Raw genomic sequence first — 21,553 nt, forward strand, 5'->3', positions numbered from 1 at the left:
AGTGCACAGTCTGCAGGCAGGTTTGAAAAACACCCTGAACTGCTGGGAATGGGTGCTGGGAGGCTGGAAGGAGCAGGTGCTGCTGCCAGGGGTACTGCTGGGACTCCTCAAGATGTCTTTGATGTACATTGCAGCGGTTTGTGAAGACTTGGGAAGAAAATTACTGAAAAAGATGGAGTAAAGCAATGTAAAGTCTGAATTTATTTCCATAGGTATGAGGAAAGCATGCCCTTAGGTCTGTATTTGTGCATCTACAGATTTAAGCTTTTCATGCTTAAAAATCTCCTTTTCCTTTGGAGCCCTGCAAACACAGACCACTTAGGAAAACATGCATGTTTTGTCTGATCTAATCAACCTCTGTTTTCTCCTTCTTTGAATTATAGTGGAGCTGTAAAAAATGGATCTGCTTAATTGCTATAGTTCACTCAGAACTCCTACAAAAGAAGCATTTGTTGTCTGGGGAAATTTTATCTCCAGTTCATTTTATTGTAGAAGATTCTATCTCGGAAATGCTGTGAATCAGAGATGAAGGGGAGTAATGATGAACTTCAGGAAAACATAAGGAAAATGTGTGGGTGTATGAGTTTGCACATGTCTGTAAGCTATAATAGATATGCAAATAGAAAAGCAAGTGCTTGTGGACATGTGGTTTTGCGTTAGATGTGAATTTTATTCATCAGCTCTTTAACACTAGATTTACACACTTTTAAAAAACCATTCTGACTCATTCCAGAGAACCTTTATCAGCTATTTTATAATGATTTCATTTACCAATCCAATTATAAACTAAATTGAGCCCTATCTGCTAACACAGGTTAAAATGCTTTTATTCTAGGCAGCTGTTTGATATCTGCAGGTGTGGGAGCGCACAACAGGGATGGAAATTAATTAAGCAAGATGTGGGAGATGGCTGCAGCCCAGTGCTCTGAGCTTGTCAGCCAGGGCAGACACGTGTCAAACACTCTGTGATTAGTTGCAGGACACGTTCCTGACTGGCAGCAGGCACCACTCAGGGACTCAGAGCTACACCTCTGCAGAGCTTGGCTGTGCTCTCTCACTGCTCCCAAGCTGTTCCGGTGGCCCCATATATTGATATTACCAGAATTACCCAAGGAATTTCCTGATTTATCATCATTATTGTTATATCATTATTATTATTATTATTATTATTATTATTATTATTATTATTATTATTATTATTATTATTATTATTATTACTATATTTGCTGATTAATTCCAACTGAATTACTGTGCATGAACAAACCCCCTCTCGCTGCACTTACATTGAGCACCTTGTCCTTCTTTAGCATTGTGTTATTCTTTAACATCTCTAGCATCCTTGCAGTATTCTGATTGTTGTGTTAAGGACAAGGACCACCAGGCGTGGAAGCATAAAGATTTTACTCTAATACCTGATAGTTCTTATCTATTTTTGTGCTGATGCAGTTGCCAGGCAGAGGTGCTGTCTTGTGGCACTCAAGGCTCACAAGCTATAGTCATAAAAATAGTGTGTAGGAGCAGTATATAATTTGAAGGAACAATTGTAATTATCAAATACAATTTAATTTTCCTATATTTATAGAAAACTGTTAAAAGTAATTCCTTCAGAAAATGGGGGGAGGAAAGTAAGTAGATTGATATCATGTTCATGTCCATGTTCCACAACCACACCAGTTTGTGTGTAACTATGTTCTGAATAGAAAAATTTGGTGAATTATTAGAATAGAACTTTCTCTGGCAACAATTTGCTAATCACAGGGATGTAAGAAAATGTAAATGTGTGTGTATATATATATATATATATATATATATATATATATACATACACACATATATATATATAACTTCATTTTCATGAATGTCCTCAGTATTAAAGGCAAAACAAAAAAAGCTATTACTGTTGGCAGGGGGAAGGTGTTCCTCTTCACTGCAAAATGTGAACTGTAAGGTTATGAAGGTAATGTGCATAGCATGGTTTTGTTCATATTTACTTCTGTACATGTGAAATAGGATTTGTTATAGTTTCTTATTGAAAATAATGTCCTATATCCCTATGCAGGGATATCCTCAGGGATACATGTTCCATGTACCTGTGTTGAGGGATGTCTCCACCATCATCTGCTCCAGGAGGTCACATAATGGTGCATTTCCAATTGCAGCCCTCTGGCAGCCCTTGAAATCTCAGCATATTCTGTTATAGTTTCAGATCACTTCAGGTGTAGTAGCCATGATTTGGCCACAGGGATCACCTCTGTCAGTGCCACCTGCCCAGGGCTTCCTCAGCTGTGTCACCTGGCTCCTGGAGCCAGGATGGGAGTGCACAGTGACTCTCCAGCTTCATTGGGATAGTCCAGAAGAGGGAGCTTGAAATTAAAGAGTGAAGGGATTTAAAGCACCAGAAGGAAATAAATTGTTCAAATATGGGGGCTTTGTTGTGGTTGCCCTTTATCACTGGTGGAATTGGCTTCATATTAACAACAGAGCCTTGTTTTGGGGGTGATGGTTATTCTTGTGGTGGTGTGTTTCAGTTCAACCTGCAGCAATTTTCTTTCAGTCACTAAGTTAAAACACTTATTCATTCAAATATTAAGTTAAAATATTTATTTTTTCAGCATGGTATCATCCATTGGTTTTCCAGAATTTTGAGAAAGTAATTAATTGTGGGCAAAATGAAAAATCATAAACTTGTGTGGGACTTAAAGGTCCATTCTTGTGTTTAGTCAGCTCAAATACTCCAATCTCATTTCAGTGACACCAGACCATAAATTTGGTCTGAAGTTCATGGTTTGTTGTTGTGCTGAGCCTTTCCCTGGGTCACTTCTATGATGCACATGCATACAAATAACACCTTTGAATTTGTTACTGTGCCCTTTTCTGCTTCAAATAATGATGCATTTGGGGACTTCTCAAGATAAAGTTTCAGCAGAGTGTGCTTGCAGCAGTGCTGTGTTTTTACAGTGTATAATCTCCATAAATGTCTCTGTCTTTGCATTAGATCCACTACCTGCAGGCTAAGGAAAGAGTTCCTGAGCACTGCACTGTATCTACTAAGCCAGAAAGAAGCCTGTGCAGTTTAATATTTGTGTTTCTCTATACCTGCATATATATATGTATATATATATATGTATATATAAGTATTTGTACATTTTATCAACTCGAAAGTGTATTTTATTGACCCAAGCTCCTCTAGACTTTTACGTTTTGCTTTTTGGTTTTCCTTTTGGCATTTCAATTCATCCTTCATCTTGAATCCTAGTTCCAAGATGAAAATCTTGAGAATGCTCACACACAGAAAACACGAGAACAAATGTGATTATATTCAACTGAAATCAACAATGCCTTCTTTTGATTTTAGCTTTTTACTAAGAAATGCTATTTTGAAGTAATTTCATTGTGAAAAGTAGATCTGGAGTTATCACAGTAGGACAATTAGTTTCAAAACTTTTGAAGCATTTTAAATGGGGAAATGACATCAGCCATTTTGGACAGGAATATTCAGTTTCACCAAACTTTTTTTTTTTCCTGAGAAAAATCGTATTGCCCAATTCCTCCTGCAGGCCTCCTGGTATGCACAGGCTTTGTTGGTGAGCAGTGCTGTTGGTGATGGGAAGCTGGGACCCAGCCTCTGTGCAATTATTCACGCAGAAGGGCAGATATTCCTCCTCCAGTGCACAGAGAGCATATTTTCCGTGCATTATGCATGGGATTTGCTCCAGCTGGCCCCTGACTCACTCTGCCCTGCCTCCCCCGTGTCTGCGGCCGGGCTGGGAGCTGGGACCACCTCATCCCTCCCTCTGGGAGCAGCTCTGCGCCAAGCCCAGCTCCCGGCAGGTGGACAGATAGACAGACAGACAGACAGACAGACAGACAGACAGACATCGCTGCTGCTCACAGCTCCTGCTCACAGCCAGCCTGCTCAGAGCTGGCTGCTCTCACCCAGAGCCTTGCCCAGCTTGGAACAATCCCCTTCCCTGGGCCCCTCTTCAGGCCCTGACCACCCTCATCGGGAGGTTTTTTTCCCCCTCTTGATCAGGTGGTAATTTCCTCCGTTCCCATTTGTGCCTGTTGTCTTAAGAGCAGTGAGATCTCCCTGATCCTGTTGTCAGAGAGACCAAACACAGCTCTCCCCCTTCTCTTCATCTGCTCTGTGCTCCATGCCCTGGGCCATTTTGATGGTCACTATGGACTTGCTCCAGTTTGTCATTGTCTTTAGGTGTGGGGGAGCCCAAAACTGGTACCCAAAATGTTATTCCAGTTTGTCAGTGTCTTTCTGGTGTGGGGGAGCCCAAAAGTGGTACCAAAATGGTACTCCAGGCCATCCAAGAGGGAGAAAATAAATTCCTTCATCTGCTGGCTACAGTCCTGGAGTACAGCCCAGCCTGCAGTTGCTCTTGAACTGCAGATTATTGAAACCTATGGATCTGGTCTAGTGTGAAGGACTCTGGGGAGCTGGGGCTGCCCAAAGGGCTGTCCTGTGCCTGAGCCTGGCTTTGGGCACAGCTCAGATGGGGCTGAACATCCACACAGTGCAAGGTTCCTCCTCTGCCCCTGCCCCCTGTGCCTGCTCTGCCACAGGGCTCCTTGGGTGAGTGGGGATGGGCTTGGGGGTGCTGAGGGAGACCTGGGTCTTTCCTCAGCTTTGGGAAAGCTTAGGGGGAGCTGATGGCAAGAACAGGACCTGAGTTGTATTCCCACCAAGCCCTGCCTCTGGGACAAGTGTGGTACAAGAAAGGCTTGGCAGTGAGGCCTCAATGAGGTTTAAGATTCTAGGGATGGGTGAGAGGAAAAGAGGCCAAAGCAGGGCCTGTCCTTGAGGCACATTGTTTGTCCCCTTTTTTGCCTCTCATTGCAGTAGTCCATGGCAGACAGCTTTCCAGAGGAAGATCCCTGCAGAGGCTCTCTCTGGAAGCTGCTGCTAACATGTGGAAGATGATGTGACCCATTGGCACGTAGATGTGCAGGGCCTGTAAAATGAATTGATGCTCTGCCCATAAAGCTGTACTCTGTTCACTGGTGTCATAATTAATGAACCTATAAAGGGACTTCATAAAACAGCAAAAATGGAAATACTTCACAGAAACAGAAGATGATAAATTTTTATTTCTTTCTGTTTCATGTGTCTGTTAGTTATGTAGACCTGTGACTCAGTGCATGTTATGGAATTAGACATGGACTTTAGTGTTAACCTACCATTCACAATGTCCTCTCATGTCCAATTTTTATGATCATTATGGTAAAATCAATGCATGTCTTAATTGTAATAGTAACTAATCATCAGCCATTATAATGAAGTAATTAAATACTCTAAATTGTTAATAACTTTGGATGCTGCTATAATTAATTTGTTGCTGCCCTAACAGGAAAAGAAATTAACAGAAGCAGATGGGTAATGTTTTTGTTAAGGCTTCAGTACTGACTCTTTCTTAGGTACAAGCCTGCCACACCACATATTTGATTATAGTAATTGAAACCTCGGGGCTGTTAATTTTAAATACCTCTAAAAAGGAATTCTTTTCTTTTACCTGGTTGCAATGCTTTTATTCTCAATAGTCAGTAAATCATAGTAATGACTCCTGGTGGTTCCAGTATTGTACATTAGCAAGGACTTGCAGCATTCCTAGGAAGAAGGAGTATGGATTTGGAGCCTTGTACTTACACATAGCAGAGACCCTTGCAATTAATTCAGTGGTAAAGTACTGTGTTTATTCCCTCACTGTACAGATGTTTATTGAAGCCAGTCTGGTTTAAATTTTGTGCTCTTCATCCTTTCAGAGAAGGAGGAGCTGTTGTTAGAACAATTGCTAGAAAGATGTTGTCTTTTCAGGAAATGAATCATAAGAAAAATCTCAGAAGTACATAAGAAGACCCCATACAGCCCCACCTCCTATCCTCCCCCCCAGTTTAGAAATCTTAAAATAGCACCCAAAGCTCCAGCTAAAGGGAGGTGGGGTTACTATGAACTGTGTTTACTAAACTTTAAAGGTATGTAAGTAGGAAAGGTTTAAAATACTTGAATCTTGCTTCTAGGGCAGCCTCATTCCGAGAAAATGTTGCATGTCTTTTGTTGAATTGTGCCAGAACAGCTCCATATCTTTTAAAGCTGTCCTCAACAACACAGGGCTGGCTTTGTTTTGTTAAAGACGTAGCAAAAGAAGGAAAAACTGCATAGCACAAACATTGAAAGCTTTCTGAGGCTGCCTGCACAATGAAATTGTTCTGATTGAACTCTTGACAAATTATAACCTGCAGGTACACTGAGGATTTTCCATTTTTGCCTAACACGTATACATTTTGTCTCTTCCATTTTTCCTTCCCTGCAATGCATTCAGCACAGCAAGGGCTGGAAAGAAATCTGATTGTGAAACTGATAAATTGTCTTACATAGTTTCCCTATTTTGGCCATTGCCATGGTCTGGTTCTGAAAGTGCTTGGAATTCTCTTTCTCTCGTTTTGTTTTAACAAGCTTCTTCTCAGTTGCCTATTGCCAGTGCTATATTACCCACAGTGCACATCATTTTTATTTTTTTTCTATCTCCTATTCTACGTCGACTCCAAGAGGCCTTGGTGTAAAAGCAGATGAGATGATTTATTTTTATCACTCACTTTTTCTCGTGAGAAAGAGAACCCCTTGGCCCTGCCTTCTCCTCCTAGCACAGGCATTTGCTTCTTGGCAAATGGGGTCCATAAAATGCTACTGAATTAAACCAGCAAAGTGTTTCATTATATTTACTCTGCAATCACTGTGATAGATCCTTTTCTGGTCTAAATAGGTGCAGTCTCACTGGTTTAGAGTGCAGTTTGCCTTCTTGGCATTAGAAGGGAATTGGCTCAACCTGGCCAGGTGGCCAGGAGTCATCAGAGATACCAGAGAGCAGAGGATCAGCCCCTGTGATTCCAGATCTGATTGCAGTTGTTTGCAATTCCATGTACACTCATGGAAGACAGTTTATGTGTTAAAACTTGCTGCAAGCCTTTGATATCTTTGACCTTTTTAAAAAAAGTCTTCTAAATTTTGATATTCCCTAAGCAGACAGCTGGTATTTTTTGATTGAATAGATAGAGATTTCATGTCTAAACGCATTTCTTGGTTTCACTGTGCTGGATTAGTTCATTGCTCCCTGTATGTTCTCTGCTGCTCACAATCTTCTCTTGTGATTTGTTTTTGAGTGATACCATCAAAAAGGTTGCAAAGAATTAAAGGGGCAGAAATATCCCTGGATAAATGTCCTGCCAGTGTCTCCCTTTGGATCTAAGCATGGATATTTGGGTGCATACCTGCAGCTACACTAAAAATTGCCCCGATCCCTTCTGGTTGGAACAAATGCTTGGCTCCCAAGAGCCATGAGCAACCAGACACAGATCTTCTGGGAGGAGGTGGGGAAGGCTTAAAAAAACTGCAAAGCTTGTCAAAATCTTTGGCTGTGGAGAGGGTGAAAAAAGGCCCTCCAAGGGCTGATGCTGAGCCCAGGACATGCTGGGTGCAGCACAGCTCTCTTGGTTGCAGCCTCACAAAACAACAGCTCAAATACCAGAACCGGTGCCCTATTTTCTTCATCTGCCACCTGAATAAGTCATCTGGAAAGACAGCAAATGATACGTGGTCAACAAAATGAAGAAATCCCTCTGAGCGGTTCTCATTTGCAGCACAATCATAAAAATCCTGGCAGAAAATCAAACCATTTCCATATCAGTTGAGCACACAGCATTGCCAGCACGGTCAGTGTCAACAGTGCAGGGGCAGGAGACAGAGGCTGCTGTGTTCTTGGTGCTGCAGCTCAGACAGAAGATGAAATCATGGTAGTTCAACGTTTGGAGACTTAACTACTGATTTTCTGGCTTTCTGTTTGTGCTGGAAAAAAACCTGCTTGTGCTTGAAAAAAAAAATTGGTTGTTAGGAATGTGTTTGTATGTGTTTGGCCATAATTATTTAAAAAACCTTCAAACAGTAGAAATACACCTACTTTTGCAGAGCTGTAGATCCAGTCTCTGCTTGGTGGTGGGATGGTTGCAGCACTGTGTTTGTAAGGGCTGTTTTTTGCTGTAATGGCCAGAGAATGATTTTGGATGTCTTATAAACAAGTGCGTGGTACAGGGAAAAACAACAGACCATATTTTTGGCCTTGGCTGTATTGTTTATGCCTTTAGCAAGCACCACTTACTCAACTTATTCAGTATTTAAAGCTTGTTTTCTCTACATAGTACAGGCCCAGGAACACATGGCTTGAACTAAATATGCCAGCATCAGACCTTTATTGGGGGGGATGGAAAATAGGTCTGTTTTTTTTCAGTTTCAGATTTTGGCTTGGTTCAGGAACAAATACTTCAAATTTTTGAAGTATTTTGGTATACTGATGCTTGTGACGTTTTTCTGTTAATTTCAGACACTGAAGATAGAGGGAATAAAAATTTCTAAACCCATTATACATTTAGTCTGAACTGATTCAAAAGCCAGATTTCCTACAGGGATCTTAAGCATTTGGTGCTTTAGGAGGTGATACTTTCCAGAAGGGTGGTTTTCTTTGGTGCCATTCTGAAAGACCCAGTTCTTGGCTGAGAAACTTTGGGGCTGCCTGCTGATCCATATCATTGGAGATCTGAGGGTGTTTAATGAATCTCAAATTGAGCATCCAAAAGCAGAAACACTTCAACTCATTAATCACTGTGAGAGATCTTGGCCAAGCCATATCAATTAAGAGCAGTAATTTTCCAGCAGAAAAGGAACATGGTGGTGTGTTTTCAGTGACAGTTGTGATATTACTGATTGCTTACATTTATATCAAAGACATGCCCTGGATTCACTTTGGAGTTATAAATCAACATCTCCATGACTTTGGGTGCCTTGCATGTCTCTGTGTTCATATGTACTTCAGGATAATTTTTGATGACACGTCCTTCAAAGGTCTCTTCAAAAATCCAAGTCTTGGCCTAATAAGATTAAGACTTCACTGAATTAAGATTAAGATTTCACCCCATCATATTTTTGGGAGTAAAGAGTATTGGGGTAAACCTGCTGTTGCTGCTAATAGACGTTGGGTGCATTACCCTGTCAGATGAAACTTCTAGTCTGTGAGTTTCAAAGAAGTTTTTTTCCTGATAAAATTAAAAGGTGATGTAGAAATAAAATGTGGAACATTTTGGAGAAGGGTGCAGTGCTATACATAATTTATTGGGCACTGTTTGTACAGTCAATTGTTGAGTTATAAATAAAATAGAGGATTAACACAAGGATGAAAGGGTGAAACTGTGGGTATTATTTCCTCTGTATTTCTATTAAAGAAAAGGAAAAGTTTCCAAGTTTGCTCAAACAGCACATTTTGGTTTGGTTATTGATATTCACCGTGTTGTACCTATTTTTAGCTGTATCACATTGGAGACTTTCTGTCTCACAGAGTGCCTTTTCCTCAGTAAATGTTCTGCAGGCTGCAGAGCCTTTCTCAGAGCTCAGTGAGGAGCCCCAGCACGGCCAAGGTGAAACCAGAGGCAGGCAAAGGAGCCTTTGCCACACTGAATTCCCAGTCCCAGAGCTGCTGAACAACAACTGGACTCCCCTCATGGACACAAAGTCCCTTGGGGCTGTTCCAGCTCGGCACCCACCTGTGAGGCTGTTTCTCCATCCCTATAGAACCTCAGCTCCCAGTTCCAGCTGGAGCATTGGCACAGGGACCAGGGATCTGTCTGTACCAGGCAGATGGTTCCTGCCAGCAGAGAAATCCCTTGAAGTGGAGAAATGCTGAACCTAAGGAAGATCACAAAAATGAGCTGAGTGGATTTAAGAATAAGATCCATAGACTTTTCAAAATAATCTGTTGTACGTGTTTGCAGTGGTGCTCAGAATGAGGTGAGGAGGAAGTTTCTCCTGGATGCCTCAGAGCAGGCTTTGTATCCATGGTGAAGGTGTTTCCTGAATGTGAGTAGGAATAGCACAGAGACTGGAATCCATGGGCTCTGCATGATTGTGAGCAGCAGAGAACATGGCCTCCTGTGTGTTTGCTAGGGTCCTTTAATTCACATCTCTCCATCTGAGATTTCCCCCTCTTTTCTAAATGGGAAGATTAACCATATTCCAAAGGCCTCCAAGTGTGCAGCCATATGATAAGTTCATGCATTCAAGTCTCTTGTGCTTGGACTTGATGAAAACAACAGGAGTAAAATACATAATTTTGTTGTATGTAGGCCATGGGCTGAGCATCCCTTGCAGGTGCTGCAGGAGGTGCCTGGTTTGAAATCTCCCAGTTCTCCTGCTGGGATGGTGCTGACGCAGAGCTGTGATCCTGAGCAAAAACATTCAGGCTGATGAAGAGGAAAGACATGAGCAATTTGAACTTAAGAGTGAAACATTTCCTAGAACTGAGCCTGAATAAAGTCTGGAACAGCTGAACAGGAAATAAGCTAATAATGGGATTTTACAATATGCATTTCCCATATAAGGCATTGAAATGTAGCATAGGTTTATGGATTTGGTGGCTGATCTTCTGCCTGTTTTGGTGAAGATCTTAGGTTTCTTCCCTGTTTGTGTAGCTGTGTGTGTGAGGTCCTTTCTCCACTCCAGACTGAAGTGTTTCATCTCTCCACTGTCGTCAGTGGTCCCTGGATGGGCCATTCTAGGCCAGACCAGGGAAGAGAGCAGTTAACAATCCCCTCTTGCTGCCCTTTGTTTTTGTTGGGGAGCTATTTCCTTTAGCCCTTGAGGCTGAGGCATAGGAAGGGGAAGAGAGGTGGGGAGCGCCCGTCTCAGTGTGGTTCACGCTTCTGAAAATAAGTTCCCCAAAATCTGATGTGGGGAAAGGAAGCCCTGGCTCCACAGAGCCTGCTGTCTCCCTCAATAAACAAAGGACTGGCTTTGGGCACATTGCCCGAAGTGTTGGTGCAGGGTGTGTTCCCATCCCCACTGCTCTGCCTGGCCTTTTAAGGCGATGTGACAGCGAGCTGGAGACGTGGAAAGGTGTGTAATTGTGTGTAATTCAGCTGTGATTAATGAGCACGAGGCTCTTCTGCAGCTTCCCTCTTTCTGCAGCATCGCTTGGATTCCTTCTCACCAGTAACTCGCTGAGATTTTCAGAGTTTGGCCCCTTCTGCACTGCGAGTGCAATCTCCTGCCAGCTCTTATGCTGCATTAATTTAGAGCCAACTACCTTTCCAAATGTGCTCTGCACTGTGGAACAGGTTTTGCTTGTAAATGCAAGGCCAGATGTTCAGAAGAGGAGAGCTCCCGTTTGGGCATCTGGCAGTCACTGCTGGGCCACAAACCCATCACAGCTGAAAATCTGAAATCTCTCTGCTTAGACAACACAGTACTCAGGCTGGCCAGTTTGTGCACTGCTCTAAGAGGTGCCTTTCTCCTTTTAATTCAGGAGCTCTTTCGAAACAGCACACACCAAGTCAGTCTCAGTTTTAAACCACAGCTTGTGCCTAACAAGTTATTTTGATTTCTTGCAGAGCAGGGGTTCACTTTCCAGTTATAGCTAATGTTTTCCTTTCCTTTTTCTGCAAAATCTGTTAACAAAGGCTAAATAAACAATGAAGGTAGGTCTATTGGCAAGATCAGAAATAGGTCTGATTTATTAATAAGTGTTTCTTTTCTTTTTGCAGTGACATATTCGATGCCATGTTCCCTGTCACACACATCGCAGGAGAAACAGTCATACAACAGGGTAATTCTTCCTGTCATTTGTTTGCTAGAGCCTTTTAGTTCACATCTCTCCATTTGAGATTTCACCCTCTTTGCTTAATGGGAAGACCAGTCATATTCCAAAGGCCTCCAAGTGTGCAGCCTTATGATAAGTTCATGGATTCAAGACTCTTGCTGCACATGCAGAGAACCCCACTCTGATGGATTCCATGGTTTCCAAGTGCTACAGTTAAATGTAGACAAACATCAAATTAAAATGTTCATTCCTTAACTGAAGATAGTCAGGAAGTAAACCCCAGCTCAGGATGCATAAGGGTGGCACAGGCAAGCTGAGAGTAATTAGAGATGGAAAATATTTTTATGGTTGTTGGGAATATTCAACACCTCATTGTGCTGTATCAGAGTTATCACACTTGGCAACTTACCTGCGTGCCTGCAGCACGTCAGGGAGGACTTCATTACCCTCAGGCTATATTGAAACCTCTTGAGTGTTTATCCTGAATGAATATTGAATCAATCAAAAGAGATAAATTAATGCAATTGAAAGGTATTAATAGCAAGAAACCATAGCGATACTTTGATTTGTGAAGGCAAATAAGCAAGGATGTTTCAGAAAATTAATCTCTCTCTAAGTAATCTGGTGTACAAACCTGTGCAAATATGTACAGGATTAAATGCAGGGACAGGAAGTTATTGAATAGCTTGGCAGTCCTTCAGGAAACAATCACCTTTTGTATTTTGCTTCCAGGTGATGAGGGAGACAACTTCTATGTGATTGACCAAGGCGAGGTGGATGTAAGTATACTCTTGCAGTATAATATTTATTTTGAAGCTGCAGAATAAAATTGTGTGCTTTGGCAGAGGGCTTGAGCCAGCCACGTGCTGTGGGTCTGTCTCCTTTCTTCTTGAACTAGATTTCACAGGATGGGTTTCATTACTTTGCTTTTGTTGTGTTAAGTTATTTGTTCATAGTTTTAAATTTGGCATGTGTTACATCCTAGCTTATTTGTCCATTCCAAGCAGGAAATCAAAACCAAGCAAATGACATTATCTGCAGAGCCCTAACCACACCTGGAGGTGTGCAGTGTTTGGCAGAGCAGGCCACCATGCTGGAATGCACCTGAGGGTTCATAATGAAAATATTTTCTTTAATCAGTTAGCTTAGCTCATGTGTTGTTTGTTTTTGTTTTGTTTCTTTTTTCCAGAAATTGAGATACAGCCTCAGGCAGTGAGTTTCATCTTAGAAACCTTAATTTGCTTTTAAAATTAGGTCCAAATTTAAGAACAATGCAGCATATTAATAAAGCAAGGATTATTATAAGTGTAAAGTGATCTGTTAGACCACAAAATGTTTACAGGAGTATGCAGTGGTTTAATCAGCAAGTCTTTGAAAAGAAGCTTCTTTCTGAACCTGCCTTCCAAATCATAAATTATTCACCTCCTATCATTTCTCTCCTGTATGAAACTCACCCTTTTGCAGTTTTGCTGCAAGCATGTCTCCACAGTAGCTGGGTAGGACAGACTTTCTCATTAGCAACTTTACTCTTCCAATGCCCACATGAGTTTGGTTTGGCATATTTAAAGAAGAAGGTGATTTATTTTAAATCCAGGCAGGAGGCACGGAGTTATTTTAGTGAAAGTTATTTTCTTTTAGCACTCTGTTTGTGTCAGGAGACCATCTAATTGGTATTGTTGGGAATTGAGAAACCTCGCAAGCTGCCTCTGCTTCTGGAAGTTGCTCCTCAGGAAATCCGTCTGACTCACTGTTCCTATCAGACAGCCCTCTCAACAGCAAACACTGCCACATCCACGGGGCCAGAAAATAAAAGGGCAATATTTATAGAACAGTGTTAAAATTTAGTTTTAAAATAATTGCCTTGGGACCGATAGGGAGCTAAATGAGTTCACTGGCTTTGAACCAGACCCACAAACACGCAAACGCTCATGTTGGAGTTATTGATTAATCCTCTCTAAAAATCATTTGTCCTCTCTCAACACCTTTAGGAAAGCTTGCTTCAGTGTTTAGCTCAGGGATAGTGGGGGGCTGAAAGGCATCAGATAACAGTTTGCAAAAGCCTTGCAATTAATTGCAAAAGAGTTAATGTTCTATATGCACATATTGCTCTTAAAGAGCAGTGACAAGGAAGGGTTTCACTGAGTAGATTGTAACTTTGATTTCATAAGCATCGTCATTCCCTACTCCCCTATAGCTGTTAGGACAGATTACAATGGACATATCCACCACAATGTCATCCTGATACTTACCAGAGACAGGTACAGACACCACCTGTGGGACAAATACTTCCTAAAAAGACCTAAATATGTAATTTGGACTGTGCTTGTCCAGTGACCAGTGCAGCCCCTGACCATCTGTACCAAACTCTTCTGGGACCATCTCTCACGCTGCCCCGCCTCAGCCCTCCCCAAGGAGCCTCCTGATGCACCTTCCCACTGCTCCCCATCTGCTCAGCTTGGTTCTTTCTCCTTCCTAAGCTTCTCCTAAAACTTCAGCCAAAACACCCCTGGGATTCCAGTGCAAGGTGCTGTGCAGGGCAGGAGGCGCAGGCTGGAAGATCCCTGCATTACCTGGGAAGCTGCAGAAGGTGGTCCTGTCAGCATTCAGAGACACATAATCACAGAATGATTATGTGCAGGTGCTTTTATTGAAGAGCTCTGGGTGTCAGGGGTACAACCTCAAATCTGACTCCAACAAGGGTTCAGGATGAACATGTTTTTATATTCTATCGTTATAGAACTTTCATGTTAATTATTAAACTTATATTGTTCTATTGTATACATAGACTTCATTCAAGCATGGGCTCCTCGTGACCCCCCCTTAAACTTCTAACATAGTTTCTCATGATTCTTCCTACCATTAAACAATAATTATATTTAATTACTAAACAATCATCACGGCTTACAATCATATCATTGATCATATACTGCTTAACGCAGGTGCAATTTCACATGATCTGACAAACACAAAGCCTAACATTTTCAGAGTCTATTTTTAACATTTATCCAGGAGCCCACTAAGCCTAGCTTCTTTCTAATTCCCCGAATTTTATGATTTTAAAACCTTTTACTATCAATCCCAGATTCAACTGGGAAGCTGCAGGGAGGGGATCCCAGTTTCAGCTGGGAAGCTGCAGGAAGGTGATCCCAGCTTCCCCCTGAGAGCAAAGTCTGTTCCAGGGCAGCAGGGCAGGATGAGCTGCTCCTGTGTAGGGCAGCATCTCCCAGAGCCCCTGGGCAGGCACCATCACCCTGTACTGGTGCTCCCCAGAAGAGTTCTGCCACTTCCTGGGCAGAACTGCAGGAATCCTTGCTGTCTGAGGAAACCCCAGGCCACGAGTAAGAGAGCTGCTGTTCATTTAAGCCTTGCCAGAGACTTTTTTGGCGTGCTTCCATGCTTCTCCAAGAAAGAAAAGTGACTTGGAGTGGAGACAATTGACCCTGGGACTCGGAGCCTCGAGCCATTTTCTGCCTGGTTCAGCTGGTGCTGGCACGTGCACAGAGGTTTAACCCCTGGCCAGGGTCTCTGCTGCCATTCCCTGATCTGCTTGGGAGTGGCAGGAATGGTGGATTCAAGGAGAAATATACTCTGGAATCATTGTGTTTGATAGGCACCCTGGTTTTCCATGCACAGATATAAAGGAGGTTGCCAAGTGTCATCATTAAATCCCTACCCGTGGAAGAAAGTCATGACAAAACGGAAAAAAAACCCCAATAAAATCTATCAACCAAGCAACCAAAACCAAACAGACACCACCAACAAAGTGAGAATAACAAAATCAATGTGTGGTGTTTTGAGTTTAAAAAGCTGCAGCATGTAAAAGTAATTTTTGTTCGAGTTTTGGCACAGGCACCCCAAAGACTAAGCAAGAACTTTCTAAAATTTTCCCTTACAAAATAATCTGAGTCAAATTAGAAGCATCATAAAATATTTTTTTAATAGAATAGCACTTCATTCTCAAGTCTTTCATTTTCTTAGAGTATAAACAAGCCCTGTTGTCACAGAACAAAATATCTGTACATTTTCTTCTGTGGGCCAAGGGAAGGGCACAAATTTTCATAGGTAAAAGAAGATTTTATAATGAGGAAGAGGTCGGCTTGGAAAACATTGGGTTTTCCTCTCTTCTACTGTATCCTACAAACCAGGTACACTTTCACCAAAGCTCCATTATTGCATTTTCACAGTTTTCCTCCTTAGCACATCAGGGTTGAGGAGAATTTCATCTCCTGACTGTCCCTGCAGATGGGTACGAGGCAGATGGTGGCACAAACTTTGAAGTCTTAGAGGTCACTTGTCTGCTGGAAGCTTTCCTGCTCAGACAAGTGGGAACGAGTGCCAAAAAGGAGCTGGCAGAACTTAAATTATAGTTTCCAGTAAAGATGTTGAAAGTACCTGCTAAAATATGACTTGCAAAAATCTCTAATCCATATTTCTAAGTATAAAGTGACTTCCTGTTTGTTATTTTAATCTCACAACCTCACATTTTTTTACTTTAAAAAGAACCATAGGCTGCCCTTTTCGAACAGATGTATTTTTTTTTTAGACTCAGCAACTTCCTATTCTATTTAATGTCACAGCAACTTTTTCTACAGGCATTCTCAGGTTTTCTTCTTGTAAGACAACAGCAGTCAAGCTGTACTATTGGTGAAAATCAAAATGCAAAAACTTTTCAGTGTTTTGTTCTTTAATTTCTGTATTTACTGTATAAATCTCTATGCGAAGCTATACATGAATATTGTGGACAATAGATAAAATTATTTCTTGATTGTAGATCAAATCATCCTGGACCCATTATTTGTATATACAAATTGTCTAATTTGTGTATACAAAGATGAAAATTACACAGTGTTTTATGTGAGAATACTGTTGGATTTTAAAACTAGCTATATTTAATGGTTAGATTCCATAGATTGCCTCTAGTTTAAATTCTTTCATCATCAATGATTTTTCTAATATTGGAAGGTTGTCTTTTGAAATTTGAAGCAGAACATTTTATTGTTTGGAGTTTTTCAACTTGAAATTTTAAGGATTCTTAAGGCACTCTCCAAGTTCATGCGTTCAAATTCAAACTTAGAAATAAAACACTGTATTTGAGAAATCTACCCACATAAAAATACCCTTCATGTCTAAGGCTTGTTCATTTTTCCAAGAATAAATAAAACCCATCTTCATTTTTAGAGGACAAATAGTGAGGCTTGACAAGACACAAAGCACAAATTATTACAAACAGATACAAGGGAGAGGATTTAAGACAAGAATTACCATGCCTGGAACAAATTAGATTGTCCACACAGATCACAAAGTGGCAGCACAAAAAAAAAGAAATTAAAAAATGCTAGAAGTTAACTTGAAATCAGCAATACAGAATTAAAGGAAATATAAATTCACTCCAGTGAAGCTCAGAGATAGATGTTCCTATCCTGCCTGCAAGGTAAAATGCTCATGGCAAGGTTCCTTTCTGCATCTCCAGAGAAAGAACATGAAGGTGAGGGAGGCCCAGATTAATTCCTGTGGCACTGAACGTTGTATGACTCTGCAAATTCTCCCACAGCTGGTGCCCAGGGATATCACAGCCCATTTGCCTCCTAAAAATATAAAGAAATGAACCAAATTGTGTGATTCTCAAGCCCCCAGAAACTGCAGTGTTCATATTAGATGATGGAAATCAATAGAAAAAAAGTAGAAATATAGTATAGAAATAAAGTGCTTTTGCTCTGTGAAAAGTAGATGGTCCCTGATGGCTTGGTCATATTTGGGCATCTGCACTTCCACTTTTTCTCTTCAGCTGCATGAAAGAATGTTCCAGCTGTTATGGATCTGTGACTGGCAGGTCAAGTGACAATTAGGAATAATTCATTTATGCACTCACCACTTTGGTGAGAGTTCACAAATGCCTAAAACTGGCTCAGCCAAAACCTCAGCCCAGCATTTTTTTAGGATAAATAGGGAGATCATCTGAGCTGCTGCCATATAAAATCGACTTTCATAAGCTGTTCTGAGCCTAAAATAGCTCTGCTTCCCACACCTTACAAACAGAACTTCTTTCCTTTCCACTCCTTTTAAAAAAATCTATTTTAAAGGGATTTATAGAGCAGCTGAACTCTGTTAAAGGGCAGGATGGCTTTGTAGTGTGCCATCAACGCACTTTAACTCCGTCACAAACACAGAAGTTGAGTGTTGACTTAGGCCTTTGCAGAGAATGAAGTCCAATGGTTTTGCTTCTAGAAAACAACTTATCCTCAAACTGTTTTCTTGTTCAGAGACTGATATTCGAAATGACATTTTATTGGGGCAGTGAGTGCTGGGCCCAATGACTGTCAGATCGGTGATTTGGTTTCACCTCAGAGCACTTTAAACCTGACACCCTCAGGGTGGAGGAATGACCATTTGCATGAAGTGTTTAAGGCGAGATGTCAAACGTGTTTTGTACAGTCTTGTCAAGCAGGACAGCAAAATTAAAGGAGTTTTAGGGCAGTTCAGTAGCAGCCTCTCTAAATAACAACTGTGCAACATTTAATGTCCATCCTTCACTTGCTCAGTCTTGAGTTTTACCATAATTTCCCTCTCTGGGCTGCAGTCACATCCTGCACACTGCTTTAGCAAGAAATGTCACCATGTTGCTTAAAAAATATGTGTTGGAATAAGTTTATTTTCCTGCTTATAATTCAGACCCTTCTGCAGCAACAAAATCTGTGTTGTTCAGAAGAGCATGTACTCTACACATACACATGTATTTTTGGTGTGCTGAAAAAGAGTCAAGGGTACCATGTCAGTTGGCACTCAGGATGTGATCCAAAACCCATTGGAATTTAGATTTTCCCCACCATCCCTGAGACTTTTTACTGAGAACACATGGATTACTGTAATGTGGCAAACCCAGTGACCCCATCCAGTGAAATTCCCACAGAAGGAGGGTGTCCCTACAGTCAAATATGCATCTGGGCAAATTTTGCAATGAACCAATAGAGTTTAGAAATGCTCATACATTCTCACTATGTTACAAGCCTTTCAGAATCCTCATTTTATTCATCCATTTCTCCTGCTTGTCTCACAAAAAAAAGAAAGAAACCACAGAATTACCCTCTCATTTCACCAGGAAACTGCTTGGGTTTGCCTGACTTTTTTAAAACTTCTTTTTTTGCTTTCATTTTTTCATCATGGGGAGAATCAAAAGTAGATTCGATGTTCTGTGAGATTTTCTTTCTGCGGCGAGTGTGAAAGTTTGAAAGGGAAGGCTGTTGCTGTTCTCTTGTGTGATATTCTCCTGGGTGACATTCATCCTGTCATGGTGATGAAATGAAGCTTTTGCTTTTGTGGCTTCAGCTTTTTCTTGGCAGTCTGCAACCACCTGCCTGTTTGGGATTATTTTTACCCTTTATTTTTAAGCCCCTTGATGTTCCAGGAGCACCAGGAGCCACCACATTGCCTGGAGTTCAGCTGCTCCTTTTCAGTTGATGCCCAAGAGGTCTCTTGATCAGCTGAACTGCTTCATGGCCCCATCCATCTCCCACTGAACCAGCATTTCACTGGCCTCAGTGGGAGCTGGAGCAAATCTTAATTGAATATTATGAAGATAAATTGGGATTGATTCCAGCTGTATTTTGTATTATGTCTTTTCATCATGAAACGAAGATGGAATTAAAATTAATACTGACAGGTTGTTGAGTTTTGACCCCAGTTCATTTATTTTGGTCACCATCTTTTCTCATGCCCAGCTTGAGCACAGCTCTAATTCATGCATTTTTTAAAAACTGCTAGTTTATTACTCACTAATTGGTGTCAGGTTATGGTCTTTGCCTCTGTAAAACTTTTCTGCTTAAGATGAGAATATCTGCCTTTTTTTTCACATTATTTTTCTTCACAGAACTTCCAAGCAAATGAAATGAATACTGGTTGATTTCCACACCTCTAATTCATTCATTTTTTTAAAAACTGCTGGTTTATTACTCACTAATTGATATCAGGTTATGATCTTTGCCTCTGCAATGCTTTTCTGCTTAAGATGAGAATATCTGCCTCTTTTTTTCATATTATTTTTCTTCACAGAACTTCCAAGCAAATTAAATGAATACTGGTTGGTTTCTGCCTGTCACTCATCTATAACAGGTTGGGGTATATTTAAGTAAATGCACCCAGCCTTTCCTGCCCTCCCCTCCAAACTCACAGGCACAGTGACAGAGATGAAAGGTTTTTGTGTAGTTTATAGCAAGCTGCAGAATGCACAGCCCACAGCAGCCTTTGCATGCACTCTTTTGGCTCTTGAGCAGCATTGTTCATGAATAAATAGTGAGGAAAAAGCTGCCCAACAGAAAACACCTGCATGAGTCCCCTTCCTCCAGGGAAGATGTCACATAGCACTCAAGTGCAGGAATTCTTAAATTAAACATCATCCAGGACAAATATAGCAATAGTGGTATCAATCCATACCATGTTCCAAGAGGATATAGTACCTAAATAGGATGTGGGTCAAATTCTGCTTCCTGAATTCTCTAGAGCTGATGTTAAAGGGTCATTCTGCTTGGAGCTTCTCAAGTCCAAAGCCCTTAGTCATATTCACTAAGGCACATGTGTATAGTTGCATTTAAATGGGTTTTGGAGGCACTAGGCTTAGGGAAGAAAAGAAAAAAAAAAGTTCCTTTTCAAAAGATATTTCCTTGTTTTGACTGTTTTTCATTTCATGGCCATGGCACATTTCAGTAATCCTCATTACACATATCAACAAACCTCCTTCCTTTCAAGTCTGACAGTGTTAATAAAAAGCCAAAGTTGTGACAGTTCTGCTTGCTGACTGCCTGAGCCTTGAACACAAGGGGGAAAACATGATGCCAGCTAACCATGGGAGCTGAAAACCCAGAGAGTAAATAAAGTCATTGTACTGAAGCAAGACAACTTGAAATTCTGTCCACAGAGCAGGTTGTTCCCCTCTTTGGGGACCAACTGTCGGAAGCGTCGGGCTCTTGTTTTCCTTGTGTGTCCCCAACATTGACAATTAAGAAGGAAATTGCTAACAGCCTTTTAGGCAGTGAGGAGGAGAACTCCAGCTCTGCTTTTGATTCTTCTGTCTTGTGCTGTGGTAGGTTTATGTCAACGGGGAGTGGGTGACCAGCATTGGGGAAGGAGGCAGCTTCGGGGAGCTGGCGCTCATCTACGGAACGCCCCGCGCTGCCACCGTCAAGGCCAAGACAGACCTGAAGCTCTGGGGCATCGACAGAGACAGCTACAGACGCATCCTGATGGTGAGCTCATGGGGAGGGCTTCCTTGTGGAGTGGGCATTTTGTGCTTTCTTTTGCAGCTCAGTGCTCAGAGTCCTCTGGTGCTTCCACGTGAAAGGGAGCGGACATGGCGAAATCACCGAGTAGCTGAATGAAGGGAGCTGAAAGAAAAGGGGACAGGATTCAGCAGAAAGGAGCTGAGTCAGAAATGCAATTGAGAAACATTATGCATAACTGTTCTGTGAATGAAAACCTCAGGAGGCCTCTGTTACCCACCAAAGCTATGCAAATCCTCTCCTTATCGTGAGCCTGGAAATATCTCTCAGCAGCACCCCTTGCCTGTGAAGTCTTTGTCTGATCTTGTATTACATTCCTCAAGGCAGGTGATAGAAAGTAAATCCAGCTCCACTAAAATAATAAAAAGGCTTATTTGGACTGTGCCCTCCATCTTTGTTAGCCAGCACCCAGCCACACATACCATGGGGTTGTAGCTGCTAATGATTCATTGCTCTGCTCCTTTCAAACTCCCTCATCCCTGCAGCAAAGCTCTGCAGACCTTTGTGGCACCTGGGGCGTGTGCTAGCTTATGGATTTGCTGTTGGTTCTTCTGTGGTGAGTTTATAATGGAAACTTTGACAGATAATTAACTTCAGCAAAGTCATAACTCTTTTATGAGTTTGTTTCCAATGTCCATG

General features: G+C 41.5%; 1 protein-coding gene across 2 annotated transcripts in view; it reads left to right on the forward strand.

Annotated features, from left to right (window-relative positions):
• The window catches only part of PRKAR1B (protein kinase cAMP-dependent type I regulatory subunit beta), a 93,140-nt gene that overhangs the window by 40,406 nt on the left and 31,181 nt on the right, over positions 1-21,553 (forward strand). For both annotated transcript variants that reach the window (XM_074553209.1, XM_074553210.1), the window contains 3 exons: positions 11,590-11,651; positions 12,378-12,424; positions 20,723-20,881. In XM_074553209.1, the coding sequence (XP_074409310.1) occupies positions 11,590-11,651; positions 12,378-12,424; positions 20,723-20,881 (268 nt within the window). The remainder of the gene's footprint in view (positions 1-11,589; positions 11,652-12,377; positions 12,425-20,722; positions 20,882-21,553) is intronic.

Source organism: Zonotrichia albicollis, chromosome 16 (assembly GCF_047830755.1).
Source record: "Zonotrichia albicollis isolate bZonAlb1 chromosome 16, bZonAlb1.hap1, whole genome shotgun sequence".
Lineage (NCBI taxonomy): Eukaryota > Metazoa > Chordata > Aves > Passeriformes > Passerellidae > Zonotrichia > Zonotrichia albicollis.